The sequence below is a fragment of the Rana temporaria genome, chromosome 12, assembly GCF_905171775.1.
Source record: "Rana temporaria chromosome 12, aRanTem1.1, whole genome shotgun sequence".
NCBI classification, from domain to species: Eukaryota; Metazoa; Chordata; class Amphibia; order Anura; family Ranidae; genus Rana; species Rana temporaria.
Window position 1 is genome coordinate 25,871,529 of NC_053500.1, and position 24,932 is coordinate 25,896,460.

At 43.4% G+C, this 24,932-nt stretch overlaps 1 protein-coding gene across 1 annotated transcript; it reads right to left on the reverse strand.

Moving 5' to 3' along the window:
• Positions 1 to 3,099: 3,099 nt before the first annotated feature.
• RNF113A (ring finger protein 113A) lies at positions 3,100 to 24,106 on the reverse strand. Its single transcript, XM_040329806.1, has 10 exons — positions 23,860 to 24,106; positions 20,265 to 20,341; positions 17,598 to 17,708; positions 15,706 to 15,813; positions 11,946 to 12,055; positions 10,196 to 10,302; positions 8,918 to 9,007; positions 7,685 to 7,778; positions 5,700 to 5,806; positions 3,100 to 3,244 (listed from the first exon to the last, which is right to left on the reverse strand). Exons 1-10 carry the CDS (start codon positions 24,089 to 24,091, stop codon positions 3,171 to 3,173), a joined length of 1,110 nt encoding a protein of 369 aa, XP_040185740.1. The 5' UTR covers positions 24,092 to 24,106; the 3' UTR covers positions 3,100 to 3,170.
• Between the last annotated feature and the right edge of the window lie 826 nt (positions 24,107 to 24,932).

The window sequence follows — 24,932 nt, forward strand, 5'->3', positions numbered from 1 at the left end:
AAACCTTGTGGACAACCTTCCCAGAAGAGTTGAAGCTGTTATAGCTGCAAAGGGTGGGCCAATTCAATATTGAACTCTATGGATTGGGATGCCATTAAAGTTTGTGTGTGTAGGCAGGTGTCACAATACTTTTGATAATATAGTGTATGACTGTTAGTGAGTTAAGGGTGCAATGTGACAATTGAGAGGATCAAGCCATCTTGGTTTTCCCACTGAGGCTGGGTTCACTTGTGCGGTGCGAATTCCATCTCTGATAAGAGAGAAAAACAACCTTTCAGTGGTTCTAATAAAAAGTAGCATATCACAAAATATTCATTTTAGTAACTTCCATCACAAGAGCTGTTCAGCAGATCATCTCCATTTTAGCTGTGAATTTGGAGACCTGGGAGAGGGGGGGGAAGTGTATTGAGAAGGCGAGAAATCCTGATGAGAACTGAACACATCTGCAAATCAGATGCTTGCCCATAGAAGATAATGGGCCAGAATTTGCACCGCGATGCCTAGAAAATGCACTTTTTTTGGGCAGTGTGAATGCATCGCACATGTGAACCAGCCTCATTAAAATCAATGTATTTTATAATGTTATGCGAATTGAATGTGGTTTAAGCCGTAACCAATTCGCATAGGTGTAAACGGGGGCCTAAGAGTGCTTCCTCTCACTCCCCCATGCAGCTCTGTACAATGGAGCTGATCCTTCCCTTAGGAAGTAGATGATTAGGTTCAAAGAATGGTAAAGTTTTACCACCCACTTGGATTTGTTAATTAAAGACTATAATTTCACTAAAAGGGCCACATTTTAGCCATTTGCAGATTCCTGAGCACAGACCGTTCATCAATGGGCCTTAATCACTGCAAAGTCCCATAGTCATCCTGAAGAGGTCTCATTTAGGCGACACCTGATCATCACCCCTCCCACAACAACAACAACATCCATCATGGGAACAAATATGAAGTAACATTGCTGCAGCACAAGTTAGGGATGAGTCCTTAGACATGGGGCTCCGTATGATCTGTCAGGATTATACTATTACTACCATGACAATCATTTTCCTAAAGGCTTCACACGCCTCCTTGAATACAGAACCCCCCTAAACAAAGCTGCAGAGGGTTTTTTTTTTTTTTTTTTTTTATTAAAAACCTTTGCATGTCTACCATCCTCAAGTCTAAACTATGGACAACCCTGTTGTGAACAAGTGCAGACACACAAGTCATCTGGTGTATGATACAATGATATGGAGATTCTCTGTTACACGTTCTATTGCCAAAATAAAAAATACATTTTAAATACTTTCATCCAATTCTTCCTAATCATCTGTAATGATCACCAATGGTAAACGATAATTAAAGAGGGAGTTCACTAAAAAAAAAAATTTAACCTTAGATTGGTGCTCATTTTGTCAAGGGGAATCGGCTAGTTTTTTTAAAATCGAAGCAGTACTTACCGTTTTAGAGAGCGATCTTCTCCGCCGCTTCCGGGTATGGTCTTCCGGACTGGGCGTTCCTATTTTGATTGACAGGCCTCCGACGGTCGCATCTATCGCGTCACGAGTAGCCGAAAGTCGGTGCGGCTCTATACGGCGCCTGCGCACCGACGTTTGGCTACTTTCGGAAAATCATGACGCGATGAATGCGACCGTCGGAAGCCTGTCGAAAGACTGTCAATCAAAATAGGAACGCCCAGTCCCGCAGCCCATACCCGGAAGCGGGGGAGAAGATCGCTCTCTAAAACAGCTACGATTTTAAAAAAACTAGCCGATTCCCCTAGACCAGTGATGGCGAACCTTGGCACTTCAGATGTTTTGGAACTACATTTCCCATAATGCTCAACTACACTGCAGAGTGCATGAGCATCATGGGAAATGTAGTTCCAAAACATCTGGGGTGCCAAGGTTCGCCATCATTGCCCTAGACAAAATGAGCATCAATCTAACGTTAAAAATTAAAATTTCCGGGTGAACCTCCACTTTAATATGGGAATAATTGCATGTAGCCGTTTTTAAAGCTGAAATCAAGGCACACTGTTAAATACATATATACATAATGACATATCCACACACACAGTATCTCAGAAAAGTAAGTACACCCTTCACATTTTTTTTTTATTCTATCTTTTCATGTGACAACACTGAAGAAATGACACTTCGCTACAATGTTGTGTAGTGAGTGTACAGCTTGTATAACAGTGTAAATTTGCCGTCCCCTCATAACTCAACACACATCCAATAATGTCTAAACCACTGGCAACAAAAGATGGAATAAAATATTTACAAAAATGTGAGGGGTGTACTCACTATTGTGAGATGCTGAACATGTAGGCCCAGATTCTCGTAGATGGGCGTAAAACTGCGGCGGCGTAACGTATGTCATTTACAAGTTTTACAGGCCAGCTCTAGGAAGAGTTCTGGTCGTCCCAAACGTCTTCCATTTAAGGATTATGGAGGCCACTGTGCTCTTAGGAACCTTAAGTGCAGCAGAATTTTTTTTGTAACCTTGGCCAGATCTGTGCCTTGCCACAATTCTGTCTCTGAGCTCTTCAGGCAGTTCCTTTGACCTCATAATTCTCATTTGCTCTGACGTGCACTGTGAGCTGTAAGGTCTTCTATAGACAGGTGTGTGGTTTTCCTAATCAAGTCCAATCAGTATAATCAAACACAGCTGGACTCAAATGAAGGTGTAGAACCATCTCAAGGATGATCAGAAGAAATGGACAGCACCCGAGTTATACATCTGAGTGTCACAGCAAAGGGTCCGAATACTTAGGACCATGTGATATTTCAGTTTTTCTTTAATAAATCTGCAAAAATTTCAACAATTCTGTCAATATGGGATGCTGTGTGTACATTAATGAGGAAAAAAATGAACTTAAAGATTTTAGCAAATGGCTGCAATATAACAGAGTGAAAAATGTAAGGGGGTCTGAATACTTTCCATACCCACTGTATCTGTATAGCCAACGGCTTGCCTGGAGTCTAGCTTTAAAATATACCCATTGCCTGAAAAGAAAAGCACCTCTAAAAAGGCTTATTGCTTTTACACATTAACACCCTACCTATAGTGTAATCCAAAATTTCATCCTCCAATAAAAATTCAGAGAAACAATTTATATCTAAAAAGTTTTTATTCATTAAATAAAAAATAAAAATATATTGAGTCAGGAAATGGCAGCAGTGTTATCCCTCCTCTTCTTCAGGCGAATCACTTTCACCATGTTCAGCCTTGTGCTTCTCCATCTTTACAATCAATTCTGGAGAAAAAAATAAATTAGCGCATACACTGTACCTAGCAATTCCATACGATCATGTAAAGATTCACAGATTAATTGATTACACACTAAGGGCGATTACATGTTTTACAATGTATTCACTTGCTGACCAGGCCTTTTTCTGACACTTGTTTACAAGTAAAAAAACAATATTTTTCTGCTTTTTTTTTTTTTTTAAAGCAGAGACCCTAGAAAATAAAATGGAGGTTGTTGCAATTTTATGTTCCATGTTTTTTTTAGGCCTGTTTTTGGGGTGAAAATGCACTTTAATGAATTTACAAAAACACTGTTCCCCCTGATTATTTTATAAAACATGTTATGCAGAGTAAATAGATATCTAACATGTCATGCTTTAAATTGCGTGCGCTCGTGGAATGTCGCCAAACTACGGTACTTAAAAATCTCCATAGCCAACGCTTTAAACATTTCTACAGGTTACCAGTTTAGACTTAAAGGTCTTGGCTAGAACTATTGCTCTTGCTTACACGTTTGCGGCGATACCTCACATATGGTGCAAACACTATTTACATATGTGGGCGTGACCTACGTATGCGTTCACCAGCTTTTAAAAAAATGTTTTTATTCTTTTATTACATTTTTCTTATTTTTACACTGTCCCTTTAATAAAACATTTTTTTGATTACTTTTATTGCTAAACCTCCCTTCCTATAATAATACAGCATGATAGGTCCTTGATTTTTTATTTTTTTTTAAGCAAAAGAAGTGAAAATGGACTTCAGAGTAGTCCCTGCACTACTTTTTTTCCGACTTTGATGGGACTTGAGGTCCATAGACCTTAAGATTACACAGGCATTGCTCCAAATCAGTCACGGCAAAATTGTGCAACTTTTAGGTCGCACACGTGTGAAAGGAGCTTACCACTTCCAGACCGCTGTACGACTATATACGGCCTAACTTTAAAGATACATATCTCGGTAACGGCAGCAGCTGCTGCCACAACCGAGGTATGTATCTTTACTGTCAGCGGTTCTGGTAACGATAACGGCGGTCTCCGCGGCGGATGCGCCGCGAGATCGCCGTTATCGGTGGCGGGAGAGGGGCCTCCCGCCGCTCTCCGCCGCTTACCGGAGCCGTCGGTAGCGGCGGAGGAGATCGGGACCGTTCGGGAGCTGAGCGGGGACGAGACTGAAGGAAAAATCTCCTTCGCCCGTCCCCATAGCTCGGCTGGGCGGAAGTGACGTCAAAACGTCAGTCCCGCCCAGCCTCTTAAAGAAACATTTTTTTTTTTTGTCATTTGAAAAAATGACATTTTCCAATTTTTTTTTTTTTTTCTCATTTTAGTCTAAATATAAGATCTGAGGTCTTTTTGACCCCAGATCTCATATTTAAGAGGACCTGTCATGCTTTTTTCTATTACAAGGGATGTTTACATTCCTTGTAATAGGAATAAAAGTGATCATTTATTTTTTATTTTTTTTCCCAGTGTAAAAAATAATAAAATAAATAAAAATAAATAAGAAAAAAAAAAAAAATGTTTTTTAAAGCGCCCCGTCCCGACGAGCTCGTGCGCAGAAGCGAACGCATACGTGAGTAGCGCCCGCATATGAAAACTGTGTTCAAACGACACAAGTGAGGTATCGCCGCAATCGTTAGAGCGAGAGCAATAATTATAGCCCTAGGCCTACTCTGTAACTCAAAAAATGCAACCTATAGAATTTTTTAAACGTCGCCTATCGAGATTTTTAAGGGTAAAAGTTTGACGCCATGCCACGAGCGGGCGCAATTCGTAAGCGTGGCATGTTGGGTACCATTTTACTCGGCGTAACATTATCTTTCACAATATATAAAAACATTGGGCCAAATTTATTGCTGTCTTATTTTTTAATTCAAAAAAGTGATTTTTTTCCAAAAAAAGTGCGCTTGTAGGACCGCTGCGCAAATATGGTGTGACAAAAAGTATTGCAATGATCGCCATTTTATTCTCTAGGGTATTAGAAAAAAAAATATATATAATGTTTGTGGGTTTTAAGTAATTTTCTAGCAAATAAAAATGTTTTAGTCTTGTAAACGCCAAATCTGAAAAACACCCAAAGTAGAGAAGTGGTTAAAAGTGTAAGTAGACCCTCCCATCGCTTTCCATGGAAGCTGCCATCTTTGCCCCTGTTTATTCTACAACTGCCATGATGCTGCACATGTGATCAGTTATGACACCAGCCATTGGATGGTTTCATAGTTTGGTTGAGCACACAACTAATGAGAGTGTTACATTTCCGGCACGTGCCAGAAACTAAACTGTTTTACGGATTATAAAAACGGGGAAAAGGTATAATGCTCGTTTTTTTTTTTTGCCCAGACAGGCATTGTAATACACAGAAACATCCTCACAACTAATGTGATTTACTTTCAGCATTTTTGGCCGAAAGCCACCATCCATCTCTCAGCTGGTTGTAGCCTGGACACAGAATACAATACGTACCTTTAGCAGGGTTAAAAACACCATTTGTTTGTGTGTTGCACACGTAGCAACGTTGGGATTTCCGATAATGTTGCAGGGCACAGGTTTCACAGAAATAGTGTTTACACCTAAGAGGAGAAATCATTGCTTATTATTGGAATCCAAGATTTGTCTGCCTTCCAGCAGTAGAAAAATACATGTGCAATGAGTAAACCAAGTGTTTAAAGTTGAACTCCAGGCAGATATTAAAGTGGAGGTTCACCCGGAAATGTAAATGCTCATTTTGTCAAGGGGAATCGGGTAGTTTTTTAAAAAAAATGAAGCAGTACTTACCGTTTTAGAGAGCGATCTTCTCCGCTGCTTCCGGGTATGGGCTGCGGGACTGGGCATTCCTATTTGATTGACAGGCTTCCGACGGTCGCATACATTGCGTCACAATTTTCCGAAAGTAGCCGAACGTCGGTGCGCAGGCGCCATATAGAGCCGCACCGACGTTCGGCTTCTTTCGGCTACTCGTGACGCGATGTATGCGACCGTCAGAAGCCTGTCGGAAGACTGTCAATCAAATAGGAACGCCCAGTCCCGAAGACCCATACCCGGAAGCGGCGGAGAAGATCGCTCTCTAAAACGGTAAGTACTGCTTCGTTTTTTAAAAAAAACTACCCGATTCCCCTTCACAAAACGAGCATCAATCTAAGGTTAGAGGGTAAACTCCCGCTTTAAAAGACACTAATTAATACACTTAAAGTGGAGGTCCACCAAAAAATAAAGAAAAAAAAAAAAAACGATAGAAGGTCCCACAGTTCTTAAACAAACTTCTTCCATGTTGTCAATAAGGGGAATAGTTTGTATAATTTTGGAGGGAAAATGTATCAAATTTTTAAATAAGGCTGTTAAAATGTAACAAAATGTGAAAAAAGTGAAGCCCTGTGAATACTTGCCAGATGTACTGTAGATATCAGAATGACACAGAGAGGAGCACATCAGTCTGAGGATTCTCTTTTCGCTGTCCAGTCACAGGCTCCAAGAGGGGGATATAGCCTGTGTTATTTGAAGTGGTTATATTCAAGGCATACCGTGATGAGAACTGCCACAGCCGCTCGTGTTCTCAACCATACTGTCATGCCATCAAATGGCTCACTATGGCAACTGCAGATCAAAGAGGCCAAGATGGCAGTTTCCTTGTCTGTAATGGATAAACAATTCTATTTCTGCTCCTGCAGGTATACAAAGACCAGGTCTCCTCCCCTGCCAGACAGGGCTGTGCAGAGTAAATCTCAGGACTGGATGGGCAGAAATATAAATCCTTCGGCATGTAAACATGTATCTTGTGTGTCTATCTGCGTGCCTGAAGTTCAGCTTTAAAAGCGGATGTTCCGCCAAAAATAAATATTAAAAGCCAGCAGCTACAAATACTGCAGCTGCTGACTTTTAATATTAGGACACTTACCTGTCCTGGAGTCCAGCGGCGTCCGCAGCAGAGGACGAGCGATCGCTCGTCACCCTGCTGCTCCCCCCTCCATCCATGCTGAGGGAACCAGGAAGTGAAGCGCTCCGGCTTCACTGCCCGGTTCCCTGCGGCGCATGCGCGAAACGCGCTGCTCCCGCCGATTGCCTCCCGCTGTGTGCTGGGAGCCGAGTGTTCCCAGCACACAACGGGGGGGGGGGGCGACGGGATGTGACTCAATGCCCGTCTTTTGCCCGTGAATGCCGGGCCGGAAGTGGGTGCAAATACCTGTCTTTAGACAGGTATCTGCACCCCCCTCCCCCCTGAAAGGTGTCAAATGTGACACCGGAGGGGGGAGGGTGCCGATCAGCGCAACTTCACTTTAGGGTGGAGAACCGCTTTAAGTTGTGCATGATTTCTAAAAGAAAAAACATTGAATATTTCTTCCTACATCTACATGCATTATGGCCTGGCACATAAGTGCCACACTGATGCTATACACAGAATGGCACAGGCGGTGGTTGTATTCCTGGTGTTCACTATATCGAGGGTTACTTACTTGGTTACAATCGGGTTCTTGAAGGAGTGTCTGCATATAAAACATTTAAAGGGAAGGTCTTCCTCATCGCTGCTCACTTCATAATTCTCTTCATCTGAGCAGTACAAGATAAGAGAACGGTAGGATGTAAATAACTTCATCATTGCTGATTTAGTGACATTGCATTCTGTAAAAAGTGCTTTTCTCCCTACCATCCAATAGGGAAACTAGTAAAGACAGAATAGTTAAAGGAGTTATATATGCATTAAGATAAGCCTTCTGTGTACAGCAGCCTCCCCAGCCGTGGCTACATTGGCTAGTTGACTTTGACAGCAGTGGGAGCCAATCAGGAGAGAGAGGGGGCGGACTCAGTGTCTGAATGGACACAGGGAACTGACTCGGCTGGGGTGCTCCCATAGCAAGCTGCCTGCTGTGGGGGCCCTGAACAGGAGGGAGGGGGGAGGGACCCAAGAAAAGAAGTATCCGGCTCTAAGCAAATCCACTGCAACAGAGCAGGCAAGTATAACATTTGTTATTTTTATAGGAAAAAAAAAAAAGAAGACTTTAAAATCACTTTAACACATTTCTGTTTCCAGAAAAAAAAAAAAAAACAGCCATTTCTTTTCCGTTCATAGACTGACACAGCCTTCATTGACATTAGGGTTATACTTCTTCCTACCAGGAGAGTTTAAATCTCCTGGTAGGAAGAAGCATAACCCTAAGGTCAATGAAGGCTGTGTCCGTCTATGAACGGAAGAGAAATGGATTTTACGGTGAGTACAAAAATCCTATTTTTTCACCTCAACATAGCTAAGGTTTGGATCCCTATAAAGGCTTTCTATCCTGTGCTTTATGGGTTAGTAATAATGGCACATTGCGTTAGACACATGTACACCATAACCCCATGGTTTGGAACAATGACATAAATATTAGCAGCCACAGAAAATAAAGGCCAACACGTTAAGTTTCAAGACCTAGTCAGCTCTGTCATTAGAAACTAAAAAATAAGGTGTTGCCACTGGGGATCCCCTTTAAAATGCAGGCAGAAGCAGATATTACTAAAGGATCCTGAAGAGTATACATGCAAAAAAACGTCAATAAATGGTAACCATCCTCTGATTTCTATCTTCTGTGTAAGGCTGAGCCAGCCAACGAGTCTCAGCTGTTGGCTTCAGTGCAAAAACAAAGATGTGGTATCTATGTCATATCCTTCTGCGAAGACACACCTGTCACACCTAAACATGTATATCTCACCATTAGCTCCATATCGGCCCTCTTCCAGCTCTCGCTCCAACTGCCAGCCATGTTTGTAATCTGAACGGTCATGCAGGAACTTACAGCTGTCTGAAAGAAACATGAAGAACATTGGTAAGTATAAAGTGCAGTTAACCTAAGAAGGCAAGAGATAGGAAGAACGATTTCATAGTCACACCCACGTCTAATGTCAGTTCTAATAAATCATGATGGAATCTTCTCCTGTCTTCATGGCCTTATAATTAACCTGTGCTTTGCCCATGCAGCAAAATGCAAAATGTTCACATTAAGGACTGGTGTTGAAGGGATTAAGTTTGTATCAGTGGAGTTTAGCATTCAAGTCTATTGGAATGCAAAACCCACATTAAGCAGGTCAAAACAAAGTCAACTGTAAGTTGAATGCAAATGTCAATGAATTCTGAATTGTCTCAGATGTCATCAGCACAGGGCCTAATGTCAGCCCTTGCAGCTATGCGACATGCCAATCTGTTGGCCTATAGAGGAAGGAGAGTAGGCCAGGTGTATAATCCATGACCTAGACATTACAGTGATGAGGACCTGTGTGACAGTACTGGGTTCCCTTAGCAGCCAATCACAAGTTCCATAGAAGGAAGACCTTGTTCAATCAGAAAATGCAAAGCCATCTCTAAAGCCTGGTACACACGATCAGTTTTTTTTTCATTCAGAAAAAATAAATAAATCTGAAGCGCTTGGGAGGAGCCAAGTACTGCTGAGCTATTGTGTTCTGACAGGGGGGGCACCCCCCCCCCCGCCTTCCCATAACACACTGGTCAGCTGAGAACACTGATCAAATGCCGATCGGCAGACTTTTATTGGTCATGCTCCTTCGTTAGAAGCCGGACGTTCGGCCAGTTTCTATTGAACCAGCTGCCCAATTTGTGGCCCATAAGTATGAGGCTAAAATGGTGCCTGTGAGGAGTGGCCGACCCCCTGTGTTCAGAATGCAGAAGGCCAGTCACTTAGCACAGGACATGGAAGTAAGTGGAGATCACTGGAATAGCTGTATCTACTTCTAGGGACATCGACCAAGTATGGTATATGCCTAGTGTGACCCCGAATATTGTTCAGGGGACCTGCTCAGAAGAACATAATCCTGTGAGAGTGCAGGCTGGGAGTGAGTCCGTAGACACCCTCCAAGAACTGGATGACCGCGCTGTAGCTGTCTTTTGGCTATAGCTTGGTCGGGAACAAATTAAAGAGAGCCTATTACAAAGCAAAATCCCTTTGAGAAATTAAAATTAAATGTCATTGGCTTACCTCCAAACCCACAAAACCCAGTCTCCTTGTAATCTTTACAGATATCAGGCTGATAGTCCCATCGCACGGTAGCTCGAAGATGTTCGGGAGCTCTGATTGGACCTTTCCTGAATTTAAGACACCATAATAATGCAATTAATACTGACAGTATTTTTGATATTAAAAGAAAGAAGGGAATAACACTGTTATAGATAAAAGTTATCCTACATATGGAGTCTAGTTATCTATCCTAAATCAGGGAGCTGGTTAGCCGGTGTAGACAACAGACATGCCCTCTGCATTAGATTTATAGACAAGATCCAACATCTTCCTGGCATAAAAGGTTATGCAAGTTCATTATAATTTATAGATTAGGACACAGTTTTGGACTCACATATGCTTAAAGAGACTTAAAGTGAAGACAAATCTCCCCAACAGACACACAGCTCTAACCCTTCCCCACCCTATACAAAATATTGGGTGGCCACTGATTATGCGAATCCTACACATGTCTACAGAAGTTGCACCAACCCCAGCTACATTCTTACAGATCCTAGAAATGGGCCAGAAGTGTACACTGCATGGACACATGTGCTGTACAGTGTACACAGAAAAGAAGGATTGCTAGGGGGGGGCTGTGTAAAAGGTTTCTTGGCAGAAGACATTCTATGCCCCTTTTCTCAAATCTCTACCTCCTAGCATTTTTTGTTTACATTTTTAGAGATTAATTCTGCTTTCACCGCTTAGCAACCGCCCCACGTACATTTACTGTAGCATAGTGGCCACTCTGCATCAGATCACATACCTAGTGCGTGATCCGATACTTCCGGATCTAGGGCACATGTTGGCGACCCGCTCCAGCTGTGATTATACACAGCGTAAGCCCATCGATGGGTACCGCAGACTCAATGTTCACGTCAAATAAACAGTACAGAGGCAGAATGACAATCTGCCTATATAAACAAGGCAGATTGTTGTTCTGTCAGAGGGGAAGGTAGTGATCCTGTATTTCTGCAAGTCAAACCCCCCCCCCAGTTAGCAAGCACAATTTAGTCATACATTTAACCCTTTGATCGCCCCCAATGTTAACCCCCCTTCCCTGCCAGTGTCATTAGTACAGTAAAAAGAAAAAAGGTGCCACTACCCCAAATCAAGTGAATGTTCTCCTGAGCTGTCAGGTACAGGAAAAGCAGTCGCTCAGCTGCCAACACAACAATCAGTAAAAGATGATCCGCAACTCCATACATGTTCTTCAATTGTTGTGAACAAGGCCATTATGGCCAAAACGCGTTAACATCTGCTGTACCTACTTTTTTTTTATGGAGTTTTAAATTAATTTGAAAGGATTGAAGAGCAAGTATAGAGTTGCGGATCGTCTTTTACTCATTGGTTCAGCAACAGAGCATTTTTTTTTTTTTTTTAGCACTGATCACTATTAGTGTCACTGGTCCCCAAAAAGTGTCAGGTGTCCGATTTATCCACCGCAATATCGCAGTCCAGCTATAAAAGTCGCTGATTGCCAACTATTACTAGTAAAAATAACAAATACAAATATCACATAGTTTGTACACGCTATAACTTTTGAGCAAATCAATATGTGCTTATTGGAATTTTTTTTGTCTATTGAGCAAAAAAATAAACAAACAATCGCAGAGGTGATCAAATACCACCAAAAGAAAGCTCTATTTGGGTAGAGTGTCACACAACCGCAAAATGGTTAAGCAAATGTTACAAGGACAATCAGCATGTGATCAGTGACTGGCCGGCATACCTCACCATACCAGAGGAAGCATTTCCCATTGATGTGTCTTTAGGTTTTACAAACTTCTTATAATTGTGTATTCCACGATAGAGCTTGTCGTCTTCTTGTCCTTTTAGTTCCTATCAGGGTAAGAGAAATTCACAAATCACATAAGTCAACAGTGTTTGTGTCAGCATTACAAAATTCAATTATTATTTAATTTATATGTAAAAATAAAGAAATGTAATCTTTCTTTCAATTGCTGAGCAGCATCATGTGACCCAAAGAATAGGCGATTACATGGCACCCGGGTAACAGGAGCCAAGTCAATTCATGACAGACATAGATCTGTAGCTTTCAATTAAGACAGATCCTAGTGGGCTTGAAGTGAGAAAAAGGGATCAGCAATAGGGGTGCAACGGATCAAAAAACTCACGGATCGGATCGATCCTCGGATCAGGAGTCACGGATCGGATCATTTTCGGATCAGCAAAAAAAAAAAAAAAAGGGTCCGTTTTTTCATATATATATATATATATATATATATATATATATATATATATATATATATATATATATATATATATATATATATATATATATATATATATATATATATATATATATATATTTTTGGACCAATTAAAAAAAAGGAACTTTTTTTTTTTTTGCTGATCCGAAAAAAGAGCACAATAGCAATTCACAGGGGTGGATTAAAGAGGAAGCAGGTGAGGCTGTTTGGGACTTAAAGTACAATCTTGATGTTTTTACAGCAATATATATATATATATATATATATATATATATATATATATATATATATATATATATATACACACACATATATTTTTTTTTTTTTTTTGCTTTAAAAACATCAAGATTGTACTTTAAGTCCCAAACAGCCTCACCTGCTTCCTCTTTAATCCACCCCTGTGAATTGCTATTGTGCTCTTTTTTCCCCCTTTCCCCCCCCTCCTCTCACACCAGTGCTTCACTGCTAACATTCCCATTCAGCTTTCTAGAGCCCAGTGCACAGCGTGACACGCCTCCCCGGGGAGGCGGGGAGGCGTGTCACGCTGGGCTCTGGCAAGCAGACTGGCCGCCGCTCCGGAGCTAGGCCGAAGCCGGGGACTTTCCTAGGCCTAGGCTCCGGAGCGCTCCGCGGATCGCGGGGTGTGCCGATCCGAACGGTGTGGCCCGTTCGGATCACGGATCGGTGACGATCCGTTACACCCCTAATCAGCAAGGACCCCCAATACAAGCACAATGGTTTCCTTTCACAGTCCAAAATGAGTAGATAGATGAACTAGTTTCCCCCAAACAGACCTTCTCATATGTAGGCCAGTATGGTGATGGTAAGGAGACTATGCTGGACTCTCATTGGAGAAAAGAATAATCTCCATTGTCTATGTATGTCATACTGTGGATGTTGTAGGCAGCATCATCAATACAGGAAATTACAAACGTCAACGGGTCTAAACTACTTTTTAAAATAAGAATACAAACTAGAGCTGCACAATTAATCGTTAAAAGAGCGATCCCCCCCACACGATCTTAATACAGCATTTTCAAGATTCAGATTCAAGGTTTCCAGGCTCACAGCTGTAAAACAATTTTTTTTAAAAAAAGCAGCCCCAATGTTTATTAACCACTTTAGCCCCGGGCCTGTTTTTCAGAGTCGGTGTTTACGAGACTCAGCCCTGGTTCACACTGGGTACGTTTTGGAACGATTTGAGATGCGATTTGACATGTCAAATCGCAGGCAATTGTCGGCAATGGCACTGTCCTAATCAGTGCGACGCCGCATCTGCGATTTCAAAAAGTAGTTCCTGTACTACTTTTTGCGATTTGGGCCGCGATTTACATTAAATTGCGGCCGAAATCGCGGCAAAATCGCAGCCGCGAAATCGCGGTAAAATCACGCATTTTACCGCGATTTTGAATTCGCAGCAGTGTGAACCTAGGCTAAAACATTTTTTTTTGCTAGAAAATTACTTAAAACCCCCAAACATTATATATTTTTTTTTCTAACACCCTAGAGAATAAAATGGTGGTCATTGCAATACTTTTTGTCACACCGTATTTGCGCAGCGGTCTTACAAGTGCATTTTTTTGGGAAAAAATTCCCTTTTTTGAATTAAAAAATAAGACAGCAATAAATTTGGCCCAATTTTTTATATATTGTGAAAGATAATGTTACGCCGAGTAAAATGATACCCAACATGTCACGCTTAAAAATTGCGCCCGCTCGTGGCATGGCGTCAAACTTTTACCCTTAAAAATCTCGATAGGCGACGTTTAAAAAATTCTATAGGTTGCATTTTTTGAGCTACAGAGTAGCTCTAGGGCTAGAATTATTGCTCTAACGATCGCGGCGATACCTCACTTGTGTGATTTGAACACCGTTTTCATATGCGGGCGCTACTCACGTATGCGTTCGCTTCTGCGCGCGAGCTCGTCGGGACGGGGCGCTTTAAAAAAATTTTTTTTTTGTTTTCTTATTTATTTTGATTTATTTTATTACTTTTTACACTGAAAAAAAAATAATTTGATCACTTTTATTCCTATTATAAGGAATGTAAACATCCCTTGTAATAGAAAAAGGCGTGGCAGGTCCTCTTAAATATGAGATCTGGGGTCAAAAAGACCTCAGATCTCATAATTAGACTAAAATGCAAGAAAAAAAAAAAAAAAAAAATGTTTCTTTAAGAGGCTGGGCGGGACTGACGTTTTGACGTCACTTCCGCCCAGCAGAGCTATGGGGACGGGCGAAGGAGATGTTTCCTTCAGTCTCGTCCCCAGTCAGCAGCCGAACGCACCCGATCTCCTCCGCCACTACCGACGGCTCCGGTAAGCGGCAGAGGGCGCGGGAGAGCGGCGGGAGGCAGCAGCTGCTGCCGTTACCGAGATATCCATCTTTAAAAAGAGGACGTACATCGTCGTGTGCAGGTCTGGAAGTGGTTAATATTTTTACACGTTTCCTATTGAAAAAAAAAGGCAAAAGCAAATAAGAAATGCATTTAAATTTGTAAAATAACTTTTCATTGCTTTGTACCATTGCGGACAGCTGAAGTATAAACAAAAAAGTTGCAGTAGGTATAGGTAATTGGTATCGGTGAGTACTATAAAAAAGACCCCAATATTACTTAAAGCGGAGGTTCACCCAAAAGTGAACCTCCGCTTTTCGGAACCCCCCCCCCCCCTCCAATGTCACATTTGGCACCTTTCGGGGGGGGGGGGGGGTGCAGATACCTGTATAAAACAGGTATTTGCACCACTTCTGGGTATAGACTCCCCACCCCTTCGCATCACCAGTGTTCGTGTTCTGGGAAACAAATGGAACCAATGAGGATGGCGCAGCGTGACTCGAGCATGCGCAGTAGGGAACCGGGTAGTGAAGCCGCAGCGCTTCACTTCCCGATTCCCTCACGAGGATGGTGGCGGGGGAAGCCGAGAGCTGAGCGGTAGCTCGGCTTCGGCTGCCAACGTCGGGCGCGACCTGGACAGGTAAGTGTCCATTTTTTAAAAGTCAGCAGCTGCAGTATTTTTAGCTGCTGGCTTTTAAAAAAAATATATAATTTACGGTGAACCTCCGCTTTAATAGTATTTTTTTTCTTCTTTACACATTACATTATTTTTCATTAAATTTGATTGAAGCAAAGTGTATTATGTCTTATTTTATTGTTCATCTTGTTTGATGTCCTAAAAAGATCGCGATTGCCATTTTATTCAGAATCGTGCAGCTCTAAGAAACTAGATATCAAAATCATTCTGAAACATTCTCTCTCACCTCTTGTACTTTCTGGCTCCTCTCAAATATTGCCTGGGCATCTTTTTCCTTCTCTGTATCCAGCTCGTATGTGGCTGTGGCCCCCATATCATCAGGCCCTACAGGTTTCTGAGAAAGCAATAAACATCACACATATTAGACCCCCTGCATGTCACAGAAGAGTTCGACCATGTCATGTTTTCCAACACAAATCATGAAACCAAGTATGTGTTTTTAAATTGGTGAATAGCAAGAGAAATAATGTTTTTTAAACTAGCGACTATTTTTTATCCTTATAAACAGCCTCAAAAACCTCATTAATCTCGCTCCCATTAAAATTATAGGTTCTTAAGTCGTAAAAAAATCATGTTCCACTAAATTATTAAGCTCTCCACACACATTGCAATCAGATTGTACAAACTCCTTTAGATCCATCAAAATAGATATAAATGGATTGGATAGTCTATGTAGGTCCTCATACTACATGGTTTTAGTTGAAGGACGATTGTACAGTCAGATTGTAATGAGCCTTAAAGTGATATTAAAGTCTTGTTTTTTTCTTTTTCTTTAAAAATAACAAACATTTTAATACTAAGAGCCGGTTCACACAGGGGCAACACGACTTCCAGCACGACTTTGGGAGGCAACTTGGACACGACTTGAGTACGAATCATCAGGCAACGTACAAGGCAACGTACAAGGCAACGTCAAGTCGCCTCCAGGTCAGTACAAGGCAACTTCAAGTGGCCTCCAGGACAGGAGGCTTTCCAGTGGCCAATCAAACAATCAGCTCTGTGGGAGGGAGGGGTTTGCCTGAGAAATGTATGTCATCTTCCTGGAAAGTTGCTTCAGTTAAGACAGTGATCAGACTTCTGAGGTAACTTCCATTGAAATCAATGGGTACAAGTTGCCTAGAAGTCGGATTGAAGTAGTACAGGAACCTTTTCTGAAGTCAGAGCGACTTCAGTAGTGTGTATTGAGACGGCTCCATTCACTTCCATTAATTTTCTCAACCACACGACCTGGGGCAACTTCAAGTCGGATCCCAGGTGACCCCTGTGTGAACCGGCTCTTACCTGCTCCGTGCAGTGTTTTTTTTCTCTTCTTGGGTCCCTCGTCAGCGTTCCTGGCCCCTCCCTCTTGCCGAGTGCCCCCACAGCAAGCAACATGCTCTGAGGGCACCCAAGCCAATCCGCTGCTCTGTGTGTCCATTCAGACACAGAGCCATGGCTCAGCCCCACCCCACCCCCTCTCTCTCCTCATGGATCAAGATGGGGGCTCAAGTATTAGGGGGGCTGCTGCACACTGAAGGTTTTTAATCTTAACGCATAGAATGGATTAGAATAAAGAAAAAAGTCTTTAGAACCACTTTAAACCAATTCACTGAGCAAATTTCTTTCCTGCAATCACAGTCAGTGTTGACATGTGAATTCCTGCCGCCAAGCCATTGTATTCTCCTGGCGGGGGAAGCGTCCCGGCTGGAAGACAGTAATTATACCAGCCGCTAGCGATAACTGCATGTGAAATCCGGCAGGCTGGTTGTACCCAAGCTGATCAATCGTTTAACTTGGTAATACAGTCTTCCCATATATAGTTCAAATCTCGGGCCGGTTCCTGCTGAATTGACTGAGATTGGAACCGTCTATGGCCAGCCTTACAGGTGTGTCAGATCACAGACCTGTAGCTAGGTAAATAATATCAATTATGAATTCTTTCATAAGCCCCAACTCTCCAACTACAGAAGGAATAGAACCATAGGGAACCCCCCCCTGGGAAATTAAACACTGGCATAAAAAAGCAGAACAATGAAAATATGTAACACCAAGAATTACTTTCAGACAGAGTATATATTACCACAGCACATGTACTTGATATAAAGTGGGGTGAGGATATCAAAGTGACAAGAGACTCACCGCTGATCTTGTAGATTTATAGGACACGGTTATGGACTTGGTGTTGACCTTCTCTTCCTCCTCACTGCTGCTCGCTTTGTGGTCAGCTTCCTCCTTGGTGCTTTGCTTTGTCTGAAAGATCACACAAGTTTCAGAAAATAATAAAGCGTCACATAGACACAGTCCTGACACTTGTCCCTTATATTACCATTATGGGGAATCTTTTAGGAAAAACACTATTTCCTGGCACCGACATGGCAACATACATGTAGTAGTAGAAAAATTATTCACATTCGATACAATTTTCAGTTTTCCTTGTCCCTAACATGGCAGCATACTGCCACATGTGCTGCCATAGATTGGCACCAGGAAAATGACAGTAAGTATTTGATATAATTCTCGGTTTTCCTGGTGCCAACATGGCAGCATAATACCACGTATGCTGCCATTGGCACCAGGAAAGGAAAAATTACGGTAAGAATTTGATCCAAATTTCTGTTTTCCTGGTGCCAACATGGCAGCATAATACCACGTATGCCACCAGGAAAGGAAAAATTACGGTAAGAATTTGATCCAAATTTCTGTTTTCCTGGTGCCAACATGGCAGCATACCAACACATGTATGCCATCATGGATTGGCACCAGGAAAACATAAAATGATGGTAAGTATTTGATACAATTTTCAGTTTTCCTTGTCCCAACATGGCAGCATACTGCCACATGTGCTGCCATAGATTGGCACCAGGAAAATGACAGTAAGTATTTGATATAATTCTTGGTTTTCCTGGTGCCAACATGGCAGCATAACACCACGTATGCCGCCATTGGCACCAGGAAAGGAAAAATTACAGTAAGAATTTGATCCAAATTTCTGTTTTCCTGGTGCCAACATGGCAGCATAACAACACATGTATGCCGTCATGGATTGGCACCAGGAAAACGTAAAATGATGGTAAGTATTTGATACAATTTTCTGTTTTGTTGCCCAAAGCAAGCAAAACCATCTACTATTCCCAAGCTAAGTATCTCATAGGTTCCTATAAGGAACGCGCCTCTTTGCTACCTTCATCTCCTTTGGAAAATGCAAACTGGTCTAATATTAGATGGAAACCCAACCACAAAACTCTGACAAATAGGTGTAATTCACAAAGTAATTTTCAAGGTTTCAAAATCTGCGGAATTATTCACTGAATACCTGCTGACCCTGCCATGAAGGTCCTTGTTTAGGCTCCTTCTGTTAAGACAAAGCTTTGTCCCCCATCTCTAAAATGTCTTCCAGCCTTGTCCCCCTTTCACACACTATCCCATCCCGATTACTACAAGCCCCTGTGCCGACACGTTATACAGGCATGCCCTTCTGCAGCATGCAATGGCACTGCCTCCCCTCCCAAGTATAGCAAACAGAGGAGGGGTGGCGAGTGCCACCGCAAAAAACAAACAAAAAAAAAAAAAAACACGCCGCCGTGACTCTCCCCGAGAATAGGGGAAGAAAATCTGTGGAGTCACCCCTGCCCATAAAGAGGGGATGCTTAGGGGTCCCATGTGCACCCAAACAGTCATGAACAAAGCGGAGCCAGTACTACCAAAGCCATATAAGGGGCCACTTTCTCAGATAAGGCCAGATAAGAGCATAGCCTCCCTCCAGTTCCTTTCATGTCACAAGAAACACTAAAATCTGAGGATCTGTGGGGAGGAGACTGCATTTAACCACTTAAGGACCCCTTCACGCTGATATACATCGGCAGAATGGCACATCCACGTACGTGGCTCTTTAAGCCCAGCCGTGGGGCCACGGGCGCGTGCACGCGACCCGGTTCGAAGCTCCGTGGCCGCGGGACTCGCGGACCCGATCTCCGCTGGAGTCCCGCGATCGGTCCCCGGAGCTGAAGAACGGGGAGAGCTGTGTGTAAATATAATGAACCACAATCGATGACGTCACACCTACAGCCACACCCCCCTACAGTTAGAAACACATATGAGGTCATACATAACCCCATCAGTGCCCCCTTGTGGTTAACTCCCAAACTGCAACTGTCATTTTCACAGTAAACAATGCATTTTAAATGGTCCCAAAAATTTGTCAAAATTGTCCGCCATAATGTCGCAGTCACGAAAAAAAAATCGCCGGTCGCCATTAGTAGTCCAAAAAATTAAAATCATTAATAAAAATGCAATAAAACTATCCCCTTTTTTGTAAACGCTATAAATTTTGCGCAAACCAATTGATAAACGCTTATTGCGATTTTTTTTTACCAAAAAGAGGTAGAAGAATACGTATCGGCCTAAACTGAGGAAAAAAAATAATAATGTTTTATATATTTTTGGGGATATTTATTATAGAAAAAAAGTAAAAAATATTGAATTTTTTTCAAAATTGTCGCTCTATTTAAAAATAAAAACCGCAGAGGTGATTAAATACCACCAAAAGAAAGCTCCATTTGTGGGAAAAAAAGGACGCCAATTTTGTTTGGGAGCCACATCACAAAGACCGCGCAATTGTCAGTTAAAGCGACGCAGTGCCGAATCGCAAAAACTGGCCGGGTCCTTTAGCTGCCTAAAGGTCCGGGGCTTAAGTGGTTAAAGATGAATGTAGCAGCGTTTCCTGTAAGAAGTGGGAGGAGCTACTCAGGTGCCGTCTTAAGACCAGCTCTCATGTATCAGTCATGTGACCAACCTCTGAAAACTTACCCTCTGCACCATGGGGTTGAGAATCTCTCTCTTCTTCCTCCTGACCACAGAAGCGCCCTCGTCATCTTCACTGCTCTCTGCGGAGACAACAACATGACTTATCAGGGAGTGACCCCAGCCCGGCACACACTGATCCTCCAACACTTCATCACATATAGGAGCTGAGAAACATTTCCTGCCAACTCATTCTGAAAATGCTATCTGCCTGGCCGGCGGCCGCCATGCTCCCTAACCAAGAACAACTATGCAGACGAGGACCTCAGACATTACTTCAGCTTCCCCAGATCTCTGTACTTCTTCCAGATCAGGGAGTGTGGAGGGATGGAAGGCAGAGGGTCAGCCAAGAGCATTTCCACAGATCAGTAATGGAGGCCTCTGGATTCCTCCATGGAAAGGAAGTCATATTAAACCCTCAGTTCAGTTTGTAATGTCAGAAGCTGATTTAGGCTCCATTTATATCTATGCATGTTGCTTTTGAGCATTTCTGCAGTGCTTTTTGTGTTTTAATAACTGATTTTTCCTTGATCCTTTTTTTTTGTGCAATACATTTATTAATAAAGCTGGTTGCTAAGGAGCAGGCCTGGAAACCGGCCGCCATGTCCTTAGCAACCGATCAGTCTTTAGCTGTCAGTGAGGTTCCCCACTGACAGCTGAATGTTAAAAAAAATGTATAAAAATTTAATGGAGGAGAGAAGGTCGCCGGCTTAAGAATAATAAAAAAAAAAAAAAAAGAGCGCACCAAACCAAAGGATTTTGAGGGGAACCCCCAGACCAAAATCCATACCAGATCCTTATATGACCATGCAGCCCAGGAAGGGGGAGGGGTAAGTGCACACCGGGCCACATGCCCTCAACATGGGGGCTTATCAAAATCTGGAAGCCCCCCCCCCCCCATGTGAATGAGTATGGAGTACATTGTACCCTTACCCATTCACCCAAAAAAAAAAACAAGAGACAGCTTTCGACAAGTCCTTTATTAAAAATGTCTTCTTCCTCAATCACTGAGAATACGGCTTCTTTATGTTTCAATCCTTGCCCATGTTCCAGTGAGCTACCAGGACTGCCCTGGGCTTTCAGGGTGGCTCATTTCTCTTGCAGCATCCCATGGAGTCCTCTTGTTAGAGCTGCACGATTCTGGTCAAAATGAGAATCACGATTCTTTTGCTTAGACTAAAGATCACGATTCTCAAAAAATGTATGCCAGAACCCCCCCCCCCCAAAAAAAAAAAAAAATAAACCTGTGATTTATCTGAAAAATATGAATATATAAAAAAAGAGACCAGTGATATGTCTATAATGTTAAAGACCATATAACTCCTATGAAAAAAGCAGAATCAAGCTTTGATTCTGCTTTTTTCATAGGAGTTATATGATCTTTAACATTAGACACATATCACTGGTCTCTTTTTTTATTTTTTTTTATACATCAGAAGCAGTACTACCAGCAACCATTGGGTGGCGCATGGATACACACAGTTGTACAGAACTGTGAGAAGGTTTAAAGAGTCACTAAAGGAATTTTTTTTTTTAGCTAAATAGCTTCCTTTACCTTACTGCAGTCCTGGTTTCATGTCCTCATTGTTCGTTTTTGCTTTCATGTTGCTGTAAATCCTCTCTGTTCTGGACACTTGCTGGTTGCCTGTTTCCTGATAACCACAGTGCTGGGAGATTTCTCACGGTGGTCACTAATGTGATTATTGTGTGTAAAACGAAACTGGATTGGTGCTGAGGAGTTTTAGACAAAGTATCACTGCTCTCTATTGGCTGACTGCCCTCTAGTGGCTCTCTGTACATCAGAGAACCAGAAAACAACATGCAAAAACGAAACTACACTGCAGGCACATGATATGATTGTTTTTTTATCAATTTTTAATCATTTTTAAAAGGAATCAGTTAACTATTATGTCTCTATGCCCTGTAAACAGTCATTTCAGCTAAAAAAAGTTTTTCCTTTAGTGACCCTTTAATACATCAGAAGCAGTACCGCCGGCAACCACTGGGTGGCGCATGGATACAAACTACTGTTGTACAGAACTGTGAGACTTGAAGCTCAGGCATATATCCAGCGGCGCAGGCTGCTGACGTCGGTTTTGATATCGGCGCCATTTGCGTTCCACGCTGGTTACGTGGAACCAGCGGTGAAAACAGAAGAATCGTGGGTCATCCCGCCGGGAGAATCGAAATCGCGATTCTCTCCGCGATTAAATCGTGCAGCTCTACCTCTTGTATGCAGGGACTAGAGTTGTGTCTCCCCACACTGTATCAATAGAAACACACAGCCCCATAGCTTGGAATGGAAAGGAGCTCCACCACCCCTCCCTTCTCTTGTCTTCTTTCAATCACAAATGTGGCGTGTTTTGCGGCAGGATGGGGACTTCCTGTTATATTCTTGGTATAAAATCAAGATGGGCTGAGCATGGCAGTCACAGGACCCGGCTGCGGGCGACCCCGGGGCTATCACAGGACCCGGCTGCGGGCGACCCCGGGGCTATCACAGGACCCGGCTGCGGGCGACCCCGGGGCTATCACAGGACCCGGCTGCGGGCGACCCCGGGGCTATCACAGGACCCGGCTGCGGGCGACCCCGGGGCTATCACAGGACCCGGCTGCGGGCGACCCCGGGGCTATCACAGGACCCCGGGGACAATCACAGGAACCCACTACGGGCGACCCCGGGGCAGTCACCGGAGCCAGCTCCAGGCGCAGTCACAGGAGTCGGCCGCGGGGCAACCCCAGCGAAGTCACAGGAGCCGATGACCCCAGGAAAGTCACAGGACCCGGCTGCGGTCGACCCCGGGGGGCAGTCACAGGACCCCGCTGCGGGCGCAGTTACAGGAGTCGGCTGCGGGCGACCATATCCACCCTGTCTCCTACCCTCCCCTAACTGGCCCCAGAGCCACTAAAATCCATACTCTCCAGGTGAAGCCACACATATATCATTAGCCTTACACCTGTGGACAAAGGATGCATTTACTTAAAGCGGGGGTTCACCCAAAAAAAAACATTTTTTTAAATTGCATCTAGCAGATCCAGCATATTGAGGACAATACATTTCAGCATTTTTTTTTTTTTTTCGGTACATACCTTTATATCCTGATGTTGTCCAGGGCTTCCGGGTTCCTATCCTTCCGTTCGATGATTGACGTCTTGTGAAACAGGTGACCTGTCGCATAACGCGCATCACCAGACGTCGGGAAAGAGCCGAGCTGCGAGTCTGCGCAGTCAGCTCTACACGGCGGGCGCAGGCGCCGTATAGTGCCGACTCTTAGCTTGGGTATTATCGGAAATCTGGTGACGCGCATTGTGCGACAGGTCACCTGTTTCACAAGCCGTCAATCATCGAACGGAAGGATAAGAACGCCAAGTCCCGGAGTCGTCAGAACGCGGAAGCCCTGGACAAAATCCGGATATAAAGGTAAGTACGGAGCAACAAAAAAAAAATGCCAAAATGAAATGTCCTAACTGTTGTACTTTTAGGGTGAACCTCCACTTTAACACACAGCGTTACACCATCCTCAGTTCATCATATCCCTTTAAAAGGAGCTCCCCTTTAAGTTCCCACAATGCTTCGCACGGGCCGGCAGCCCCCGCTCACCCCGGTCCTCCTCTCTCCGTTTGCGCCCGGCGAATTTCCGGTTGGTCTTCTTAAACATAAAACTGCACACCGACTTCTTCTCCTCTGGCTCCGCCATCTTTCCCTGAGCAGTGCGATAGAAAAGGCGGAAGCCGGGATAGAGAGGCCATAATGAGAGCTGAGCGAGGCAGGGCGACACCTGCTGGGCGCCGGGGATATTGCACGGTGTTGATGATGGAGTACTGCAGGTCATGGTGCTCTATGGATGAGCAGAGAATGAAGGTAAAGGGAACCTGTCATTAGACACATACAGGGGAGGACATGGCTAGGCTGTATGTGAAGGTGCAGACTGCAGGACTGTCATCTTTATCCTAGCTTTGCTGCTTGCACACCTGGAATTACCATAAGCATCATATTCACTGGCTACATGCTTGGTGGGAGGAGGGGTGTCCTAAGCAGAGCCATACTTCCTGAGATGGGAAAGAGGGGCACCTGTTATCACAAAGGACACCCCCTCCAGTTATAGGAATAGAAATAAAATATAACTAAAGGCAAAACTTTTTGGCTTTGGATGGAGTGGAGATGGATTATAACCTCCCCTATCAGACGGTGCAGCGCCATGTACGCCGTCGTAAGTCCTAATCTGAGCCGTCGTATCTATGCGACTGATTCTTAGAATCAGTTACGCATAGATATCCATTAGATCTGACAGGCGTAAGTCTCTTACGCCGTCGGATCTAAACTGCAATTTTTTTTTGCCCGCTAGGTGGCGCTTCCGTCGAATTCCGCGTCGAGTATGCAAATTAGCTAGATACGCGAATTCCCGAACGTACGCGCGACCGACGCAGTAAAGTTACAACGTTTACGTTAGGCTTTTCCCGGCGTAAAGTTGCCCCTGCTATATGAGGCGCAGCCAATGTTAAGTATGGCCGTCGTTCCCGCGTCAAAATTTTAAAAAGTTACGTCGTTTGCGTAAGTCGTCCGTGAATGGGGCTGGACGTCGTTTCACGTCGAAACCAATGACGTCCTTGCGACGTCATTTGGAGCAATGCACACTGGGATATTTGACGGACGGCGCATGCGCAGTTTGTTCG